This window comes from Lithobates pipiens, unplaced genomic scaffold, assembly GCF_037356315.1.
Source record: "Lithobates pipiens isolate NorthernLeopardFrog02 unplaced genomic scaffold, aLitPip1_a1.2 Scaffold_13, whole genome shotgun sequence".
NCBI classification, from domain to species: Eukaryota; Metazoa; Chordata; class Amphibia; order Anura; family Ranidae; genus Lithobates; species Lithobates pipiens.
This window is the reverse complement of record NW_027507718.1, coordinates 369,688,579-369,712,637: the sequence shown is the minus strand read 5'-3', so window position 1 is coordinate 369,712,637 and position 24,059 is coordinate 369,688,579. Positions and strand designations below refer to the sequence as shown.

Here is a 24,059-nt window from a genome sequence, read left to right as displayed (position 1 = left end):
TCTGACATCCACAGACCGCCCCCCCCCCACATCCTCCACAGACCTGCCCCCACATACTCCACAGACCTGCCCCCACATCTCCAGACTGGCCCCCGACATACCACTAGCCCCCCACATCCACAGACTGGCCCCCCACATCCACAGACTGGCCCCCCACATCCACAGACTGGCCCCCCACATCCACAGACTGGCCCCCGACATACACAGACTGGCCCCCCGACATACCACTGGCCCCAACATACATTCACAGACTGGCCCCTGACATCCACATACCATGACTGGCCCCCGACATCCGACTGGCCCCCGCCCCGACATCCACATTGACAGACTGGCTCCCGACATGCCGTCGTTGCCGTGCGGAGACATTTAACTGTGGCGCCGCCCACCTCACTTTACACTGACACAAACACACACTGGCAGCGGGGGTGGGCAGCGCCACAGGTGTAGACCAACTTATGGTCTTCTTAAAAATGGCGGCCGGCGGAGACATGGTCTCCGCCAGCCGCCGACCTCTAGCGGCCGGCGGCAAAAGACCGGGAAATTAATTTCCCGGGACAAAATTAATTCGGGACAAATGTCCTAATCCCGGGAATGTCCCGGGAAATTCGGGGACAGTTGGCAACTATGGGTGATATGGGGGGTTATTTACAAAAGGAAAATCCACTTTGCACTGCAAGTGCACTTTGGAAGTTAAGTCCCTGTAGATCTGAGGGGGCTATGCGAGGAAAATAAACAGCATTTTAGCTTGCACATGATTGGATGATAAAATCAGCAGAGCTTCCCCTCATTTCAGATCTACACCTTAGATTTAGGACGACTGCACTTCCAAGTGCACTTGCAGTGCAAAGTGAATTTGCCTTTTGTAAATAACCCTCTATGTATCGTAATGAAGAAAAAGTACAATTAGGTCACACAGGAAAGCAACAATAGTCAAAACCGGTTCATAAAGGGAGGTGTAAGTAGGATAGCTATAGGTACATCCTGCCACAATTACTTCAACATAAAATGAGATCGCTGTACCCCAGGGGGAAAATGAAAAGGGGGGAATAGGAGGGAAGTGAGGCGTCCGGGGAAATAGCCGTACACTACAGTCTGTTCATTAGGGTACATTCACTTAGAAGTCCGCGGTTGTCACCCCTCATCGTATTTCCAGGGCCAGCCATGACTAATAAACGCGAGTTTGTAAAGAGGTAGCGCAGCATCAATCATGGCTTCCCAGGATGACGAAGTACTCCCAGCATCATTAGGCTTCATGTACACCACAGCTCCTAAACTTCACTCCATAAAAGCCTATGTGTCAATGGAAATACAGGCTTTTAAGATCATTCAGGAGCGGCTACGGTTAGGGGAGGTTCAACCCCCCCCCCTCTCCTGAATGCAAAAGAATTGCATTTCAGATAAAGCGCTTTTGATCGCAGGGAAACCGCAAAACCATCAAGGCTAAGTGTACATGAAGCCTTAAGATTTGCCCAGATTCGAGCAGTGGGTGGCCCTGTTGGCACAACTCTGCCCGATGTAGAAATTTGACAAAACAGCACCAGCATTCGGGTGCAGCACTGTTTAGACACAATAGTCACAGACTGTTTGGTATGGAGGGAGGAATTTGTTTGATTTCTTTCATTTAGTAGTTGGCATGCTGAACAAAAAAAAATAATCTCAGTGTGTGGTGTACGCTTCCTATCCTTACCTGAACTTCACACTTTTTTCTCTATGTTACTTTACTATTCCAGTCTTTCTGTTCCATGTCTGGGTACCCTCCTACTACTGTCTGCCCTCTGTGACAACTGTCCTCGCCTGCCCCCCTTCTGACACCTTTTCTCCGGGGGGGGGGGGGGGGGGGGGCAGCTTAAGCCACATCTTGCATTTATGTATTTTATTGGCCAGAATATTCATTGATTCTGCCCATTAGAATGACTTAACATGCAAATGTACTTAGCGCGTCTGTAGTTACTGACCACTCTGTGCTTTTTACACCCAAATGCTTCTCTTCTGAACATTCAAGTGATGGATTCTTTTTTTCTGCCTCTAAACGCCTGTAAACACTTATACGCATGGACATAGACTAACAGAGGGGCATTTAGAGGCAGAAAAAAAAAAAACAACATCAAATACTGGTTTTTGATAGGCCCCTTTCACACCATTTACACAAATATATCCAGAACAATTGTGGCCATTAAATGTCTGCTGCTTGAATGTAAATGATCTTGGCAGGGAATGCTGGAAGACATCCCATTTTTGCTAATAAAAGCAAATATGCAAATTCTCTAAGCAGAATGAGTTACAGCCATATGTTTTCCTGAAAATACGTAGGAACATCCAGCGAAAATAAACACCATTAAAAATGAGCTATCCTTTCCATTCAAAATGGACAGGACAATTTGTCCAACTATTACAAAAGAAAATACTGTATTATATAACAGGTGTCATCAGGGCACATTACTACAACCACTGCATGTCCCTGGTGCCCATCTACTCATCAACAGTAGGGATCTCTGAATATTACTGGTACTGTCAATCAGCCAGGGTCGGCCCTGCTAAATTCCATTACTCCCTATGGGAGTTTTCGGTTTCCTTCACAAATCCTAAGGTTGTCATACCCGTGGTTATCAACTGAAAACTATTCAATACCTTAATATTGCTGTAATACTCAGTTTTAGCAATCCCCGTCTTTATTGCCTTCTGATACTTGCTCCTTAACAAACAGGAGCATTTTCATCAGAGAACGTGATTATAGTCAATTTGGAGATTTCCCAACTTCAAAAAAAAAAAATGTTGATTTTTTTTCTTGATCAGCGCAGCACAACCTTATTGGCTAATATACATCATGCAACATTGAAATCTAGCAAATATTCATTAGTGCTTCAGGGTCCAAGCACGCTGTGAGTAAAAAAATGCAAGTTCTTTTGGCATTTGAAGCATTTTTTTTTACAGCCATTTAGAAGCGTTTAGTGTTTTTTTTTTTCTGCCAGAAAACTCCTCTTAATTTTATTTGGTATCCACTAACTGTTAAAATAGTTGCAAGACCAATTATTCTCATGTACCACTTTGATTGTTGCATTGTTCTATTTATTTGCTTTTCTTTGTATTATCTGTGATCACCCATTTATATTTTTTTGGATTGACAATAGTGACTTTGGTTCTACGGAGCCTTAGAATGTCTAATCTGCCCTACCTGAAGCGTCTCGGTTCACCTGATTTGTTTTATGTCTTTGTGCAAACCTTCTAACTTTCATGCCAAGGGTTTATACGGAGGGTGGAACGTGGTAAATTCTACGTATATATTACTGGTTATCTGTGGTTTATATCTTTAGGTGTACTAAGATGTCGTTCATATTTGGGGAATCCACAATGCCTTTTCTTTATTTTCTAGAAGATGTAGGTTTTTGTACCTTTTGTTCTGTTTATGCAAAATCTTAATAAAAGCTGAATATATATATATATATATATATATATATATATATATATATATATATATATATATATATGAAAAACAAAGAAAAACTTGTTTCAAACAAAAAAAAGGCAGGAGGGTTAAAGTTTAAAATAGCCTAAAATATGCCTCTAATTGTCTTAATGTGCATGGACATAGGATAACATTGAGATGCTTCTACAGGCAAAACACAAAACTCCTATAGAAGCAATGATTTTTTTTTTTTTCCAAGCCCAGAGAGCATGGACCCTCAAGATATAAAATAAATTGGGCCTTCAAGATTTGAAGGAAGCCTATTTTATATGCCTTTACAATGTTTTTTTTTTCATTACAATGATATGTACCATTTGCAACAATCTTAATTGTTATGTTCTATTTTGATAAAATAAAAAAAATGTATGGATAAAAAAAAAAAAAAAAAAAATTGTGTAATCCAGACATACACAAATGAATAAACCAGAATAAAAAAAAAACATTTAACAGATGCTATCAGTTCACATGTTAGAGCCCCTTGGCTAATGTACCCAACAGTCTTGGGCTTTATTGGCACTAAACCAACTACTAATACAAGTCTACTTGGCTTCATCCACTGTCTTTAAAGTGGAGGGCCACCCTGAAAAAAAAAAAATACATTAAAAATTAGGAAAAAAAAAAATGGAATTACGTACCGGTAATGTCCTTTTCCAGGAGTCTTTCAGGACAGCCACCTTAGAGAGACACCGGCTCCTCCCCTCTGAGGAAACACCGCCTTCATTTTCATGATTTAAGCCTCCTCCTCCCTTCGTTCCTCAGTTCTTCCAGAGTACCTCCGGCCAACTGGGGAGACACAAGAACACGTCAAACAAATAAACTTTTTAAGTCTTACCTGACGGCCTCATGTAATGAGTTCCCGATGATCTGCAAACAATTTGGGTGGGAACCGGTGCTGTCCTGAAAGACTCCTGGAAAAGGACATTACCGGTACGCAATTCCATTTTTCCCCAATCGTCTTTCAGGACAGCCACCTTAGAGAGGATAAGCGAGTATATTACCTTAGGGTGGGACCACTGCCTGCAGTACTATACGGCCAAAGGCTTGGTCTTTGGCTGACAGAAGATCCAGTCTATAATGTTTAACAAACGTAGAAACACTGGACCACGTTGCAGCACTACAGATCTGTGCAGGAGATGCCCTAGCCCACTCTGCCTGAGAAGATGCTACCGCCCCGGCTGAGTGTGCTCTAACCCCAACTGGAGGATCTAACCCCCCTGTCACGTAAGCCTGTCCAATGGCTAACCTTAACCATCTAGCTATCGTACGTTTAGAGGCTTTGGAATCCTTCCTAGCCCCAGAAAACAACACAAAAAGTGAATCAGATTTCTTGAACTGACCTTGTGCAATCCAAATAATGAAGAACACATCTTTTAACATCTAATCTGTGAAACATGTGTTCCTGTTCTCTTACTGGATTCGAACAGAAAGTAGGTAGCACAATCTCCTGTATTCTTATGGAAACTAGAGGCTACCTTAGGTAAAAAAAAGGTGCCCTAATAGAAAGGGCTTCGAGTTCACTTACTCTCCTTGCTGTAGTGATTGCCACCAAAAATACAGTTTTGAGAGTGATCAATTTTAACGAGCAAGGTTCTAACGGCTCAAAAGGTTCCCCTGTGAGAACCTGTAAAACCAAAGCCAGATCCCGACTAGGAAGGGGGCGACCAAAGGCTTGGTCTTCTCCTACTTAAGGTTCTGAAGAACCTTACTATACCAAGGACTGACATTAGATGTCTATCCAGAAATACGCTTGAAACGGATACCTGACTCTCCAATGTTTCGGGGCTAACCTTTTATCTGCCCCTGACTGCAGGACCTCTAGAACGGCCCCCGAGCTGTGCTCATTGAAGGAGTTCTCTGAGCACCAGTTATTGAACCGCTTCTATACCTTCAGGAAAATGGTCTGAGCTTCCATTTACCTGCAATTCAAAAGAGTGGCTACTAACAGTCTGAGACCCCTTTGCCGTTCGGTAATTCCTCAGTAGCCAAGCTGCAAGGTTCCACCTGGGGACAGCAGATTGGACACCGGGAAAAAACCCCGGGGAGTTCCACCGACAGGCCCTTCAGAATGGAGAACCACGGCCTCCTGGGCCAATGAGGTGCGATTAGACAGAGATGGTAATCTCCACCTGAAACTTCCTTAACTCTGCAGGAATCAGGACGGGAATCAGGACGGGAAGGGGGAAAGCATAGCACCTAGAGAAACCCTAAGTCTGTGCTTAGTGCGTCTGCTTCCGACATCCCATCTCCCCTGCTCATAGAACAGGAGATGGCTTCTTTCGCGTTTTCCCTTGGGGCAAAAGAAGTCTATCGAAGGAATCCCCCTCCACCGGATGATCACTTCGAAAACGTCCTGTTTGAGAACCTGGTTGCTCTCTCCCCGCGTTCTCCCTCCAATTTTGAGGGTCTCTTTGACTCCTTCCCTCCTTGGATATTGGCCAAATCCACTCTAGGCAAACATGCTCCCTTATCCCACCAAAGGGACTTTAAAATACGGGCTGTGTAGGATTATCTCAATGGTCTAAGTCGACTATTCACTGCTACCTTGACAGCACAGGACTGTCAGCTGTGACCTTTGCCATTCGGTGATCAGTCGTGAGCCACCGTGCTAAAGCTAGCAACGGACACCCTCGTGATTTGGCACAGGGTGGACTAGAACTCAGACATACACAATCCAACCGCAGACTGCGCCTTTGGGAGACGGCGCGCATTGTCACACGCCACCGCTCCTGGCTTCTTTACCTGAGTTAGAACCGAAACCAAAAGAGTCCTAAGACCCTCTACTGTGGCCCCAAACCTTCAAGATGGATAGTTTGCAGAGGACGGTAACGCAACCCCGTCCACTGAACAGCTAGGAGCGTGGATGTCAGAAAGCTCAACCTGACCCCCTTCACCCAGGAAGGTGACCCCTTGGGAAGAAGTTTAAGATGAGTTTCCCTAGGTTCAGAGGCCAACCCAAGCTCACTAATAGGTCCCTTGTAAGCTATGGATCCCCGTTCAACTGCGCCAGAGAAGGGACAAACAGGAGAAGATCGTCGAGATACACGATCACAGAGACTACCCTGAGACGCAGGAAGGACAGAACCTCTACCATCGCTTTGGTGAAGATACGAGGGAGAAGGGGATAGCCCAAAGGGGAGTGCTTTAAACTGAAGGTGTAGCACCCCTACAGAGGTTATTACTGCCAGCATGAGGAAACGCTGGTGGTTCTCTGCGATGGAAATATGCAGGTATGCATCCTTACTATCGATGCCCTGAAACAGTTTTGGTGGAAGAGGTGCCCTCACCCCGTGACTAAAACCAACCAAAAGCTTCTGTAGGTGACCAAGACACCCAGATTATTCAGGTTCAGGATGAGCCTGAACTTTTCCGAAGGCTTGTGAACCATAAAAGAGAGGATAGAAGCCTTGCCTGTTTAACCTGCTGGGACCTTTGTTACCACTTCCTATTCCTCTAACTCCTGCAGAGGAAGGAAAGGCCCATCTTGTCAGCTCAGTGACAAGGAGTCTCAAAAGGGGGAAGCTCTGAAAACTCCACACGGTAACCTCTTTTGATGATCCCCAACACAAACTGATTGGAGGTGATCGTCTCCCACTTGGGGAGGAAGGACCCTTTTTAACTGCTCCCCCTATTTTATCTTAAGGGGAAAGGCCTCTTTCTTATAAGCCGTGCGATAGCACTGCTTCAAGACCTGGCCCAAACAGCAGGTCTCCCCTAAAGAGGAATTCCACCGAGCTTTGATCTGGACGCCCTGTCCCTCTGCCATGTCTACAGCCTTAAGGCTCTCCAGGCTGAGTTGGTCAGAGCCGAGGACCTTGCATACAACCGAATGGATTGAGCCGAAGCATCCGCAGAGTATGCCAACGCCTAAAGCAGCACGGGAAAAGGAGGATAGAAAGACTCCTCTGCCGTCGTTGCTTCATCTGGATAAGCCAATACTTTGTACTACGAGCCACCACTGTGGCTGCTATGGCAGGCTTAGAGATTTCCTTATGGTAAATCTTCAAACCATAGGGTCTGAAAGTACCCCCATGTCCCCAGGGACAGGTCAGTATGCCTGGACATCTGAGAAAAGGCCGCATCTAATCTGGGGGATTTTTAATCCAGATGAGAACCTCCTCTTCCGCCCAAGGAAACCTTGCTTTAATGCACCAGAAAAGAAAAGCTTTCTATCTGGATCCTGCCATCCTTGATGGCATCGATCAAGACATCATGACCCGGGAACACCCGCTCCCCCTAGGCCCTAGTACATCTGATCGTGGGGTGACAGTGCCTCCTAAGTGACTTGGAAAGCCCTCAAGAGCCTTTCCATCTCATCCAGGGGAAGTTTATACCGTGAGGTTCTTTTGGGCTCCCCATCCAAGTCCTCACCCTCAGTCTCCCTCTGGGAGTCTGAGACGGCCCTGTCAACTTCTTCCTCAACTTCCCTCTGGATTCTCCCTAACCTGTGGGAGGAACAACCATTGGGTTAGGTGGAACACTCTGCTGTGCTGGTGAAAAGAGTGCTCTGGAGCTGAGGGCATTGAAAACTTCACAGAAGCCGCCAGATTTGCACCCTGTTCTGCTGCCTGCTTTCTAATGGCACCCAAACAGAGCTACGGACTGAGCTATCCAGGCCTTTAATACACTCCTAACAAAGTGCCTTGAACCAGGAATTCCCCAAAGAGGCTCTACATGAAGGACACTTCCTCCAAGAACCAAGGGGGGACCTGCTTAAGTCTTTCTGAGATACCGAAGCAAAAGAGAGAGAGCAGCATAAACTTTAAAAAGAAAAGAAACACCAGCACTACTTAAGAGGACCACCGGGAGTGCCCAGGATCAAACTCCGCCTGGATCCCCGACGCACTGCCCTTCCCCCCGACCACCTAGGGGGAAAACACACCAGTGGAGCTACTGGTTATAAGGTAAGGGAACCCCTCTCCAGGGCTATTACCTTTGAGTGGCTGGTGCTGTTATCTCCAGGAGTTCTTGAAGCCTCTGCTTCGGACATTCTCCCGTTGAGGAAGCGTGGTACGAACGTGCCTCCAACAGCTACCTGTGCAACTGTAGAAAGAGGCTGCACCAGCCGAACGCTAGGTTCCCCTTACACGTGCCGCGTCCGGAACGGGAAGACGCGGATCGAACGAAGGGGTCCGCCCCCACCGGAACTGACGTCGCCCGCCTACCGGTCCGGCTTCCAGCTCCCAGCCGGCTGTATACACACAGGGGGGCCCTGGACGCCTTCGTTTAGCGCCCCACTGGGCGAAACGCAGGGATGAACCTCCCCAAAACTTCTTGCTTTCCCCAAGCGAAGATTGGAGTGCGTGTAAAGGTCAGTCGGGTGTTCAGCTTCCCCAGCCGACCGGACTGTTTGCTCCGTTGAAACACCCACGGGTGAACGAACGGACGACCCCATAAACTTCCTGCTTCCCCAAGCGAAGTTTAGGGTATATGGACAGTACGAACACTTCAGCTCCCCGCCGATAGGACTGTCCCGGACCGACCGATAAATGGTCGGATAGCCGAACGGGGCCGGGGCTCCGCTCGGATAGCTTCAGTTTCACCAACCGAATTCAGCTTTCAGGTTCCTTGGCGATGTCTCCCCGCCGGAGGAAACACCATAACTGAGGAACGAAGGGAGGAGGAGGCTTAAATCATGAAAATGAAGGCGGTGTTTCCTCAGAGGGGAGGAGCCGGTGTCTCTCTAAGGTGGCTGTCCTGAAAGACGATTGGGGAAAATTTTTTTTTTAACTTACCAGAAATGCCTGTTGCTAGGCACATCATCCTAATCTACCTCTTCCTCCTCCGTGGAGATCTTCTGTCTTCTCTCCTCCGTGCGGCGTCTTCTGGGTAATGGGTCGTGCTGTGTTCTGGGAACTGTGTGTCCCAGAACACAGCGCGATGCGCGACTCGTGCATGCGCAGTAGGAAACGGGCAGTGAAGCCGCAAGGCTCCACTGCCTGTGTCCCTTAGCCAAAATGGCGGCGCTGGGACTCGAGAGCCGAGGGACGGGTCAGCCGAGGGTGGCCGACATCGCGGGCGTCCTGGACAGGTAAGTGTGTTTATTAAAAGTCAGTAGCTAGTGTTTGCAGCTGCTGACTTTTAAATTTTTTTTTTAAACCCGGCCCTCCTCTTTAAATGCAGGATATACCGGTATCCCTTGTCTGGATTAGCAATTGAAAGGATGATTTATTGGTCACCACGGGGTGCCATGCACCAATGTATCATCTCACTGCTATTTACAACTAACAATTCAAGACAATTTTATTCCACTCCATTTTTTTATACCAGTCTGCATCTGGAAGTTGTTCAGAGTGGAAGATTTAAAGCTACAAAACACTAAACAGTTATTACAGTTGTGAAATTTCTTACAGTTTAAGAGATATGTCCGATTACATTTTCAGGAAGTCAGATCTGCGATTCAAAAAATGCAACATCTTTTCTGGCAGGAAGGATCTCTTAGAACAGGGATTACATCATATTCTTTCTCCTCTCATTACACTGTAATCAGCCCAATTTCCCATCATGCTTTGCAAATTATAATAAATGTGGGAGGTCCACTAGGCTTGTACATGTAAATGTGAACGAGCCCACTTCAATATAAATCCCACCCCTCATTCTGCAGCCAGCAAGCCATACATAACACACGGTATGAGAGGTTACAGCCTTATAAATGTAAAGCATGTCTGTTCTCTCCCCTCCAGCCACAGGAGATAATCATATTGCCCCTACTTACTTTATGTAACCATTACTGAACTGCAGAAATATCCCATAACTATAGATTATACACACTGTACTCTGCTGTAATTCTAACAGCAATCAGTGGCCCCCCCGGTGCAGCTCATCAGTGGGCCCCCCGGTGCAGCTCATCAGTGGGCCCCCCGGTGCAGCTCATCAGTGGGCCCCCCGGTGCAGCTCATCAGTGGGCCCCCCGGTGCAGCTCATCAGTGGGCCCCCCGGTGCAGCTCATCAGTGGGCCCACCGCTGCAGCTCATCAGTGGCCTGCAACCATGGTTGGCAGGAAAGAAAATCACTCGCTTTCCCCATCAACAAAATCAGTGTTGATGGGGGAATCCCTCCCTCACAGACTTTGTATTCACACAATACACACTATAGTAGCCACTAGCAATAATCGCATGGAAAATCTGGCAAACTGGTTGTACCCAAGCTGATCACTCCATCAACTTAGGTACATTGTGCCTGCCTATACATGGTTTGAATCTAATTCAAACCGTCTATAACTAACTGTAAAAATCTATGCCCAACTTAAGTCTTAACTTCATGAATTAGCTCTGGTGTTTTATAGGATTTGCTTGCTCAGCTAAGGGCTCCTTCACACGGATGTGTCCATGTACGGAGCACGCTCTGCTCAGTGGGGAATCGCTCCATCGATCCCCGCTAAGCATGCAGATGACAGGCCCGCCTCGGCACACTGTGCAGGGACAGACCTGTTAAGAGTGTCGCTCTCCCCTATGGGGGATCGGATGATGACGGACCGTAGAGTCCGTGGTCACCCGATCTGATCCACAGATGGATGGAAAAGTAGGATTTTCCTCGTCATACTTTTTCGGATCAGAGCGAGTCAGATGTCAGCGGACATGTCACCGCTGACATCCAACGCTCCATAGATAGATAGGTCTATGGAGTGTCCATTCAGGTCCGCCTAAAAAACTGACAGGCAGATCTGAACGGACAGTCCGGGTGAAAGAGGCCTAATTCTTACAACATAGATGGATGAAAGTCAAACACACCGGCAGTGCTGGAATTCCACATGGGTGACGGATGCCCTATAGCACGTGAGCTGTCCCTGGTCTTTGTTATGGCCAGGACATATAAATGGCATCTGTTTGCCAACCTAATTATTGAATATCTGATCTTCCTGATAATGCTGGATCTGTACAAATCTAAAAATGACAGCGTCACTACACAGGGGTGAGCTGTTGTAAAACCAAAGGAGGAGAGGAGAAAGAAAAAGCGGGAGTGCTTCTTTGTTGTGTAAATGAAGCACACACCATCACTTTACATAGCAGAATGACCTCACAGCATACAATTACATCCAAAGGCAAAAACAGATGCTTTGAAGATAAAACCAGACAAGCAGCATTCCCATCTATCTCCCAGGAGGACGGAATCAGCTACCAGAAACAATGAAACTGTGATGGCGTCTGAACAAGTATTAACTGCTGTTCTCACAGGAGGAACACTGTATTCACACTAAAATGTCCAGTGCCATTCATTTGTCACAACGGTCCTATCTGCCATCCACTGTGTTCTAGAAAATCACCCCAATAATCACCGCAGGGATTCACCTACTCATGAATAAAACAATGGAAGAGAAGTCTAAAAGCTATGCATACACTATGAAAGTTCTAGCCTGGCGTGATGAAGATATAAATGTATCAGGTGCAAATGGAAAGTCTGAAATTGTCCGTAAACTCGTAGCAGGTGCCAACTGCCCATGTTGTCCCTGGGAAAGCTGAAGCAATCATTTCAGAACCACATTTATGCGCCAACATGGCCTCTGAGGAAGTATCCTCAGCTTGGAGTTGGCAGAGGCTAGCAATGAACTTAGGAGGTGACGTCACAATCTTCACCTCGTCCAATCAGAGAACACCATTTATTTCAAATAAAGCTGGCCATACACCATACAATTTTATTATTCAATTTCCTTTAGATTTACCTTCAACGGTGTGGTACAAGGGCCTGTCTGATTGCACACAAATTGAAAGTGTTTAGATTTGACCTCATATTATATGGTTTTGGTAAATCTATAGAAGAAACTTGTATAATGTATGGCCAGCATAAGACAAGGCATCCTGTGAATGGTGGCAATGCAGGGCGAGCGACCTCCTCGTCCTCCTGTGGTCAATGTGCAGAAAGGGAGCGACTCGGCACAGGACTCCGAAGTTTGCAGCTATCATTGTGGTAGTGCCAACTACTACAGTGATCTCCAGCTTTCCTAGCGGGCCCACAGGTATAAGATATACATACTTACAATGGTTCAGGCTGGACCAAATTAGGTATGCAAAGAAGAATTCAGCTTTAAAACTTGGAAAGAAAACTAGTTAAGGCAAGAAAGGGAGATGAATGGGGAAACTAGGGGGTTAAATAGGAAGGACATCTGAATAGATATATATTATTTTTTGCAGCCGCAGTTATGGCTCATTCAGACTTTCTTGCTTTTCATGTGTTGCAGTGCATTTGAGGCGTTATCATTCATTCCAGCAGGCAATTTTATTTATTTTTTTAATAACTGTGCACAAGTGAACCCTTAATATCAGATGACACAGCAAACTAGTGACCTGCACTAACAATTCAAGTTTTATAAGGTTTCAGGAAATGATCACTGCGACTGACTGGCACCGTGATCATTCAAACAGAAGCCACTCTGATTGGCTCACGCTCACAGACTGCGACTCCAGCTGTCAGGTTGACAGCTGGTCTCAGTGGGAGGAAACATGTGGGAGAGAACTCAGCATGGGAAGAAAGAAATACATTTATAAATATCTTGGAGGCAAACACACACACACATATATATATATATATATACACATACACACACACACACACCATTTATATATATATATATATATATATATATATATATATATATATATATATATATATATATATATATATATATATATATATATATATATATATATATATACACACACACACACACAATATATATATATATATATATATATATACACATATCTATATATATATAATATATTAGCGTGCGCGCGTGTGTGTGTGTGTGTGTGTGTGTGTGTGTGTGTGTGTGTGTGTGTGTGTGTGTATATATATCACACACGCTAATATATTATATATATATATATATATATATATATATATATATACACATACACACACACACACACACACACACATATACACACATACATACATATATACACACACACTTTTTAGAGAGACACGTCTTATACTTTTAATCTGCAGCTGCTGTGAATGTCTGAGATTCAACAACCTCTTGTTGCAGAAGGGCAAACTGGAGGATATTCTATACAATGCTTGGGTACAGAACACGTGCAGATACTGAGGGGTTGTATCAAAACTGGAGTAGACAGAATCTGCTTTCATTTTCAAAGCTTGATTGTAAGTGAAAAGGATTGCAAACATTTTTTTTTTTTATATTAAACATGTCACACTTTTCTGCTCTGTTTAATGGTTTTGCACAAAACAACCTGATCCCCCTCTTCTAGGGTCCACTGCCAGCGCTCCTGGCTCCACCTCTTCTGCGAGCGTCCACATAGGAAGCTGCTTCCTATAGAGGCGCTCATGTGGGCTTGATCCTGAGTCTCGCTGCCTGTGGCTCAAACCCCCCTCTCCCTTGTCACAGGATTTGATGGACTGCAGCAGAAGCCAATGAGCGGAAGCCAATGCTGCCTCTCTGTCCTGTGAGGAGGGAGAGATCCGCTGCTCTTGGGCATAGGTAACTATGGGGGGGATCTGTGCACAGAAGTTTTATTTTTTACTCTAAAGCCCCATACACACTATCAGATTTTCTGCTGATTTTTGTCTTCATGTAGTGCAAGGGCCTGCCTGATTAGTTTTGACCTCATATTATATGGTTTTGGTAAATCTGAAGGAAAAAAAATCAGCAGAAAATCCGATCGTGTGTATGGGGCTTTATGCAGAGAATGAATTAAGTAAAAAAAAAAAAGCTTCTGCCTTTGGAACCACTTGAACTGAACAAGTTGAAGATAGAAAATGACTGGTTGCCATGCACAACTACTCCAGATTCTGTCTGCTCTCATTTTGATAAATTCCCCTTGTTGTTAAAGTGTTTTTTTTTTTTTTGTTTAGGGTTAACAAACATTTAATCCTGTTCCCTTAAAGCATGTTATACAACACAGTGCTTGTGCGGCATCATTAGGCCCCCTGTATCACCTGAAATACCTGGCTGATACTGCCAGATTCTACCCCCCTCTCTGTGCTGACACCGATCTATCAGGGCTGCTGAGCTCTGACACCAGAGTCAGCATACTTATCAAATGGGGCAGGGTCTGTTAGGCTACCAACCAAGCCAATTTCGGCTGATTCATCAGGAACCAGGAGGAAATTTTCTCAGCATACGACCAGCTCAAGACAAACATATATTATGGAAGAAGGATAAGGATCTCTAATCATAGTTTGTTACAATCCAGCAGTGTATGAAGTTCACTTGTAGGGAACTTTCTTTTTCTCCTGGGTGTAAACAGAATGTAGATGGTCCATGGGTCATTATACTGGGTCTTCCTGGGACCTTTTTTCTAATGATACTATAGGCCAAAACAGGAGTGGAGGAAAGAAAAAAGGTTAAAAGTGGTTGTAAAGGCTCAAGTTTTTTTACCTTCATGCATTCTGTGCAGCAGCCCCCCAATACTTAACTGAGCCCCATTGCAATCCAACGATCTGCACAAGAGCCTCTATTCTTTGGAGATTCTCCCTCCGCATTGGCTGAGGCCGCAGCGGGAGCCACTGGCTCCTACTGCTCTCAATCACAGCCAGTGAGTCAATGAGAAGATGTCTCAATGGACACAGAGACGCGGCTCGGGAGAAAACCTGCTTGGGTGCCCCCACAACAAACTGTTTGCTCTGGGGGCACTTGGCAGGAAAGAGAAGCCAGGAGTGCTGGCAGAGGACCCCAGAAGAGGACGACTGGACTACTCTGTGCAAAACCACTGCACAGAGCAAGTAAATATAACTTGTTTAACCACTTGCCGACCACTGCACGACAATCTAAGTCAGCAGAATGGCGTGTGGCCCAATGGGTGTGTGCGCAAATGGCGCTCTGTCATCGCAGGCTAGCGGGCACGTGCACGTCACCGGTGGGGAGCCTGCAGTGGCCCGCGATCATGACACAGAGAGGCAGCACGGGGAGATGCCTATATAAGCAAAGCATTTCCCTGTTCTGACTAGTGACATGACAGGGATCTACTGCTCCCAGTGAGAAACGCACTACAGCGCATTTAACATTAGTTCCTGCGGGCCACGCTTACATCTATGCAGTTTTCACCAGTGCGTTTTTTTTTGAACAGGTGCAGGATTTTTTTTTTTTTTACATGGAATTGCATCAAAAGTGAGCATGAATTTTTGGTACCTCCATGACAACAGGCACCTCCTATTAGCCACATTCCAAAAAACGCATTGAAAATGCACATGGAAAAAAAAAAAAACGTGACGGAAAATGGCCTTAAAAAAAGCGCACACGCGTATATGTGAACCTAGCCTTAGTGCACTGAAATGATTGTGCAACTTCTGAATAAGAGGGTAAAGCAGCCATATCAGTTTCCCCATAGATTTACTTGCGTTTGCAAAGACGTTTAGAACAGGCAAATACAATGGCTTGAAAATCGGGCCGCACCATTCATATCAGAGGCTAAAAACGCATTATTTGAGACGTAGAAGGAGGATAAATGCCGAGCTTTACTACCTAGACAGAAGAGGAGACTCAGTGCCTAACTCGCAATGTCTAAACCATCATGTTTATGGCCTGCAATCTCCCACACTGCGTCTTTTGTGCTCGCTTCCTTTATAGCAATACGCATTTGTTTCTGGGCGACTAGCGGAAAATTTACTTCACCCTGGCTGCACTATTTTCCTAGTACCGGTTCTCTGCATGCGTCCTAGCTGATTAAGTCACTTGTGTTCACTTTAAACATCTCTTTTGAAGCGACTTTAGTATTTGAGAACATGACAAACAAATAGTCTTTCTGTAGCATCTGTGAAAGTACGGCGTTAAGTGAAGGTGAGGCAAGAGGGCGCTCAGGGCAAAGTGCTTCCATAACAAACGCAGCGTGTTCTTCAACAATAGGAAACTTCTGTGCTGTAATGTATAGTGGAGGAAGCTCTTCTTCATAAAACAATCTACTCTAGGAAAGCTGCAGGCAATGCCTTTGATTTGCAACCTTTAGGGCCGTTTTCAATACACGTGTTTATTACATGAGTGCCGACTAAAACGTTTACAGCTCTCCTTGCAGCCAAAGTTAACATTAATGTGAAAAATAAATAAATCACAGCATTTTTAGTAGCTGCTTCACTCTTGAGCACTGCAGGAGTGCAAAATTAGGCGCTTTCTCCCAAGTGCGGCCCTTTAACAGACTTCAGCTCCAGAAGATATACCCCCCTTCATGACCAGGCCATTTTTGGCGATACGACACTGCGTTACTTTATCTGACAATTGTGCACTCGGGTGAAGCTGTACCCAAATAAAATGTATGTCCTGTTTTTTTCCCACATGTAGAGCTTTCCTTTGGTGGTATTTAACCACTTCCCACCTGGGCACTGCATATGTACGGCCGAGTGGCAGTCTCTCCAAGTGGACGTTCAGGAACAGAAGGAGGGGGGATCGTGCCTGCGCAGCGGCGCGATCCCAATGCCTTCATGTCACCAGGACATGGCACATCTTAGATCGGCAGGAGGGCTCTTGATTGGCACTCTGGATCACATGACGGCCAAGTCCAATTACGTGTGTACAAACAGCCAGTTACTAAGCGATCAGCTCTCCTCTCCTCACACGGAAGTTGTCGTGAGGAGAGGAGAGCGGATCTCTGCAGCCGGCTGGTGATAAGAGAGTGTGAGCTGATTTTTACAGCTTTTTACTGATAACCAACCTAGTGTCCCCACAACGTAAAACACACGTCCCCACAATGTAAAATACACAGTGAGCACACATGTCCCCAAAACACATAGTAATGAACCCCAAAGCACATGTCCCCCACATATATAACAGTAAAATCACATGTCCCAATGATCATTTGCACACACATGTCCGTGATCACCTGCGCACATCTGCGTACATATGTCCGTGATCACACAAACCAATTATTATATACTTAATGGGATTTTTTTTTACCAAAAACCTATAGCAGAATACATTTTGGCTTACATTTATGCCAAAATTTGATTTTATTGATTTCTTTTAAAATAGAAGAAAATATTTTTTTCCCAAATTTCCACTCTTTTCACTTATATTGCAAGAAAAAAAAACGAGTCGTGAATAAATACTACCAAAAAAAAAGCTTTATTTGTGCGCACAAAATGATAAAAATTTCATTTTTCTTACTGATAGTGCGAGAGCGCTGAAAGCTGAAAATTGGTCTGGGAAGGAAGGGGGTGAAAGTGCCCACTACTGATGTGGTTAATCAACTCTGTGGCTTTACACAAAAAAAAAAACATTTTGGGGGAAAACATTTTTTTTTTTACTTTCTGCTATAAAACATATCCAATTTAAAAAAAAAAAAATTTATGAAGAAATTGTATTCTTTCAGTTTAGGCCAATTTGTATTCTGCCATAACGTTTGGTAAAAAAAAATCCCAATAGGCATATATTGATTGGTTTTCACAAAAGTTATAGCATCTACAAACTGGGATTTTTTTTTTTATAGTAATGGTGGCGATTAGCGACTTATAACAGGACTGCGACATTGCAGCAGACAGTTGGACACTGACACTTAAAACTTTTTGGCGACCAGTGATTCTAATACAGTGATCAGTGATAAAAATATGCACTGTCACTGTACTAATAACGCTGGCTGGGAAGGGGTTAGCATCAGGGGCAATCAAAAGGTTAACTGTGTGCCTAGCTCTAGTGCGTGTGTGTTTACTGGAGGGAAGTGCTTTTACTAGGGGAAGACATGGATCCTTGTCCCTGCTTTACAGGAACACAGGATCTATGCCTTCCCTACTGACTGAACAGTGATCTGCCTTGTTTACATAGACACTAAAAACAGGTATCAGCTAGTACTTGAGAAAAATTATTGGTACTTGTACTCAGTCTTAAAAAAACTGGTATCAATGCATCCCTAGTTTTAATCATGGTCTGTAATAAAGTATATATTTTATATATTTGTGGCATTTTTGTATATTGACCTTCTAAAAAAAATCTCAGGAGCTCTAATGTTTTTGCAATTTCTTTTGAAGCAGAAGTAAACCACCATTATTTTTTTGAAACCTGCAAGGCAAAGTTATAAATTGCTAGTATACATCACATACTAGCACATTATGTGAAACTTGCCTTAAAACGAAGCCCTCCAGCGGCGCACAGTCACTGCTGACAGGGCTTCCATCTTCACCCAATCTTCCTTTCGGGTTGGCGGGCTCTGGTCCTTTGATTGAACGAGCTGCAATGACGTCACTCCCGCGCTAGCACGCGGGAGTGTCTGTTTATGGCATAGCAAGCCGTTCCTTGAGAGTGCATGTGCCGGTGACATCACCGGCGGCTTCCCAAGTAAACATTTCCTAAACGATGCAAGTTTACAACATGTTTACCGTACCTATAGGCAAGACTTACTATAAGCTTACCTATAGGTAAAGATCGTTCATGGGAGTTTATGCCTACATTAGGATTGTCTTGTCTAAAAAGGTGCCAAGTTGTAGGAAGAATCATTATGTAGAATTTAGGACTACCTGCATAGGGCTTTTTTTTGGATTGGAAGAGGCCTGGAGAATGTGCATTTATCCTTTAGTCCGCAAACATTCATTGAAACAAGTTACTTATTCTGGATCAAGTCAAGAAGCTTGGAAAACGCCAACCAAATTAAAAGATCACATAGAGCACTATTTTTTTCTTAATAACCTTAATATTTTAAATTTAAAATGTTTTTACTTACTCTTCCTGCCGTAAGTCATTGACTGTCCTGTCTAGTGAGATCATGTCACTTGCAACCATGTTAAATCCAAATTCTTTAATGCTGGCTTGAACGGACTCCTTATATTCAGAGCCAAGTATGAATGGCTTTCCTCCTTCTCCAGGACCACCAACCACACCCTGGGGTTCTGGTTCTTTGGGTTCAAAATTCCCCAAGACTCCAGGACGAAGAACAGGTTCAGAATACACAAGAGTTTGTGGTTTAAAAGTGACAAACTGTCGTTGTGGCACATTCTGCTGGTTATTCGGCTTCACTTCCATGCGATTATGGTCATTCTGAACTTTATTCTTTCTCCTGATAGAATCGAGATCTACCTCCACACCCTCGACACGGGGCCATGGTACCACAGGCTGAAAGTCATGTTTGGAGTCAATATTTTTTTCTATTTTTCCAGGCTGAGGGAGGTTGGCATTTTCTTCCTGTAAATGGGCAAAAAACAAAAACACACTTCTATCAGCAATAGCTCACTTATACTGTATCATACATATGTATGCAACTTTTATTGGTGTTAAAATAATCATTTTTAAATACTGTATATTGTAAGCTGAGGGTAATACATGCAATGATAAGAACTAACAAGTTCTATTTATTACAGTCTTTTTTTATAGTGCATTCCACTTTTACATGCACACTAATTTGTCCAACAAAAGTGACAAAGTCATAAATCAACGGTCGCCAACCAGTGGTCCACTAAGAGCCACAGCATTGTGTATAAGGCAGTGGTGTGATGCAGAGTGTGTGGGGGGTGGAGACAGAGACCAGCAGCATTGTGTGTATAAGGCAGCAGTGTGATCCAAGGGGAGGGGGGCAGAGAGCTGCATCATTGTGTATATAAGGCATGTAAAAGTCATGTTCGCAAATTGTGAATTTAGCGGCCCATGAGGTCCGAAAGGTTGGTGACCACTGCCTTACCTAGAAGGGCCAATGCACACCTATGCATGCATTATTGTGCGGTGCATTAAGGCGGCCCATTCACTCTAAATGGGCCTGAAAGCGGACTTCCACCCTAAAGTGGAACTCCTGCTCATCAGAACCCCCCCCCCCTATGGTGCCACAGTTGGTACCTTTCAGGGGTGAGGGGAGTGCAGATACCTGTCTAAGACAGGTATTTGCACCCACTTCCGGGCATAGACTCCCACGGGAGTCTATGCCTCTTCCTGTCCCACCGCACTGTCTACTGGGACACACACGGGTCCCAGAGACAGTGCGGAGCATTCTGATTGCGCTGCACCACTAGGGCATGCGCAGTAGGGAACCGGGAAGTGAAGCCGCAACGCTTCACTTGCTTGATTCCCTCACCGAGAATGGCAATGGCAGCGGCAGCAGCCGAGAGCCAATCGATTGATCGGCCTCGGCTGCCGACATCGCTGGACTCGAGGAAAGTGTCCATTTATTAAAAGTCAGCAGCTGTAGTATTTGTAGCTGCTGGCTTTTAATCATTTTTTTTCGTGTGGACTCTCTCTTTAATGTATGAAAAAGGACACTGTATATGTGTATAGCAACACACATACAATATGTGTCATTTTGTGTTGTGTTATTCGCAGGATTTTCATAAACCCATGCAGAGGGCTGAGTTTATCTGTCTGGGAGGCACAAGTGGTCCATTTAGCTCCATACAGCCAGCCTGTTAAAATCAATGACAGAATGGATTTTCACACTTATCCCTGAATCTGTGCGGAAATGATGCATGGCTCTGACAACAGACAGTGTGTAGGGAGCTGGGCATCCATTCCACTTGGATGTGCACAGGGATGTGTGTGTGAGGATCAATGAAGATCCATGGAGCTGGAAAACCTGCGTCTCCAAAGTGTATATACACGTCCCTCTGAACTGATGTATACAGAGCTGTGCGTTCATTTGACTGATCCATAAAACATGGGTTTACCATGTGTTACCATGTAAGCATTGGTGACATTTTTTTTTTTTTTAAATCTCAAACACTAGCACCCTAACAGCAATATAGATTGTCCCAACGTCTGCCACTTTTGTTGGCAAGCTCGGTCTAAATGCATAAGAGAAAAAAAAAAAGAGAACTTGCTGTATATGCTGAATATTATCATTCCACGTATTACACTTCTAGTGTTATCAGAATACAGTATTGTCTGGCACAGCAGTCCTTCAATACTGTTCAGAAGGAGGAACAATACTGTATTTTTTTTTTTGATGCGACTTTCACATTTTTACTTTGTGTTCCATATTTTGATTATTATAAATTTATAAAGAGATAAATAAATGCTCCCTCTAGTAGTCTTCTTTAGATCAGGGAAATGCGATTATCAACCATGCTTGAAGCAAATCTGTGTGCTTGACAAAGTGACTAATTGAACAAGGTTAGAATGAGCTTTCATTGAGTACTATTTAATCCAAATTCTGTCCCCTCAGTGCAACCCAGGCTCCATGTAGTGGAAATCAGACAGACGTTCTCCTAACCCAACACCATCGCCGCCCAATACAAGCAGACTATGGGGCTCATTTACTAAAAGCGGAGAGGGCACAATCTGGTGCAGCTCTGTATGGTACCCAATCCTCTTCCAACTTCAGCTTGTTCAATTAAGCTTTGACAAAAAAACAAAACAAAAAAAACAAACTGGAAACGGATTGGTTTCTATCAACCCCAATGCATGTGCAATATCATGTATACTACTTTTAGAAAGTTGATATTTACATACAGTAGCTGGCCTAGAGGAGTTTTTGGTGGTGCCGAGTCATCTGAAGTTAGATGAGAATGTGCCTTATAATACCTTAGACCAGTAATGGCGAACCTATGGCACGCATGCCACAGCTGGCACGCAGACGCTCCAGACACACAAAGGCACCACACACTTCACTAGGACAAAGCGCCCAGTGTCCCCGCACTGCCCACCTCCTCCAGATCGCACACAGCACTTTGACTCAGCCGACAACTCTTTGGAAAAAGAGCTGCGGGACTGACTCACAGACTGGCAGGAAGGGTGGCCAATCACCTTCCTTGGCCTGGGAATGAACAGCCAATTGAATGGCATGGGAGAAGTGGGCGCTTGTTTGCCTGGGGGGGGGGGGTCGCCTGTGTGCGGCCGCTTCTTTCCATTGGTGAGAAAGCCCAGGGATAAGCCGTGCCATGTGACCATGTTCTGTGCTATGGTGATAGCAGGAGAGGTGTGTATGGTAGAGGGAGCAATACGAGCTACATGAGTGTCACTGCACCACTGCTGTACCACAGCAGAGGGGGGAGGGGGTGGTGAGCTGCAGAGGAGGGACCAGATGCGTGATGGAGAGGAAAGTGTGCCATGAGCTGCATGGAAGGGTGTGATGCATGGTGAGGTGTGCCGAGTTACATAGTGATATATAATGTGCTATAGCTCACTGATGTGATGTGACTGGACAACAGAGGTGTGAGCTGAAGGCCAATACATAATATGTGCTAAAAGTTTAGAGTGTGATAGAGATGTGCTGCATGGCGATCAATGTTGGCACTTTGAAATAAGTTGGTTTTATGTTGCAGTTTGGCCACTTGGGCTCAAAAACATTTGCCATCACTGCCTTAGACTGTAAACCACCAGGTAGGGTTGTTAGCTTAAATGAAAACAAAATATGTAGCCAGACTATGGACATTCAAATATATCAATACTCCAAACATGAGCTGTAAAACAAAATCTCAGACCACTGTGGCTGCATGCACTGTGGAACAATTCATTTTTAAAAGTTCACAGCAGAAGCACTGACATTAAATTGTTCTCTCAGACTCTCTCATTTCCCCCTCTCCCATCAACGGCATGGCGGTTTTCCAATCTCTAATGTAAACAAAGAGCAGATGATCAGGGATGGGAAAGCAGAGTGAGCTGTGCTGCTCAGAGAATAATTTGAAGGACTGCAGTGCTTATATTGTGAACTTTGAGGACAAACTGCTCCACAGTGCCTTTAGCTACAAAGGTCAGTAAGTCTTTCTTTTTAAAGGTCATTTACTGCTTGTTAAGAATATGTGATCACTGTAATCTCTATAGTGTGCCAATAGTTTCACTTTGGGTGTAAATAGGCAGCTTTTTTTTTTTTTTGCAACATTTTCACATACATTAAAAATGCAACCCTTTTTGGGGTGGAACAAGTGATGTTTTACCAGAGCTGCAGCCGCCACCAGCATATCACTGTATTATGCATATTTGAAAGTTTCCCGTCTCGGGATTTAAAAATTACACTGCAGAAAATAGATATATGGGTGATAGTAAAATAAAAAATAATGTACCAAACACAGTGGTATGATTGGTTATGGTTTCCTACCAATAGTAAAACTACTATGTACAGTATGAATGATCATCATACTTGAAATTTGTAGAACTAAGTACTGAGGTATGTACTCCAGGATACAGACCTTCTGATTCATCAAGCTGTCATAACAAGTGGCCTCTCAAGCATAATCACATCCTAAGTTAAGTGCTGTTGCAGCTTTATGAAGAAGACCTATACACCTGCTCCAATGAATAGGTTTTCTATCAATGGTGGTGACATCAGCCAACAGTTTTCTTAGTGGCTGATCGATCAATAATGGACCCTCCTGGCAAATGACAGAACTTGTAACAAATGACAAAGCTTGCACAAACACTCAATGGTTGTAGACAAGTGCTGCTACAAAATATTCCTACATCTATTCTACCTTCTTACAGCATAACAAGCAGTATGATTACATCTTAGGTGGGTAGTAGAAAGGATCCTTCATGCTCTGATGTGTCTGAGAAGCTAGTATAGCAAAACCCTAAATAGTTTCTAGACATATCTGTGGGAGTGCGACTGATATTTTCTTCTATGTTTAGCATCAAGCAGCAGATGGCATTCACAGTACATTTACATTAGACAATGCAGAAAGGTCAGGTATATTGCAAAGAAGGTGTTCTGTAAAGTATGGTATTTTAAAAGGAAGCATTAGAGCTGATAGTAAATTGTCTGAAAAGGCCAGAGTTGTCTTTCTAGTTGGCCTTAGGGTTGACATG

At 44.4% G+C, this 24,059-nt stretch overlaps 1 protein-coding gene across 2 annotated transcripts in view; it reads right to left on the bottom strand.

The window, feature by feature from the left end:
• The window catches only part of GALNT7 (polypeptide N-acetylgalactosaminyltransferase 7), a 239,487-nt gene that overhangs the window by 134,991 nt on the left and 80,437 nt on the right, over positions 1 to 24,059 (bottom strand). For both annotated transcript variants that reach the window (XM_077477211.1, XM_077477210.1), the window contains exon 2: positions 19,060 to 19,517. In XM_077477211.1, the coding sequence (XP_077333337.1) occupies positions 19,060 to 19,517 (458 nt within the window). The remainder of the gene's footprint in view (positions 1 to 19,059; positions 19,518 to 24,059) is intronic.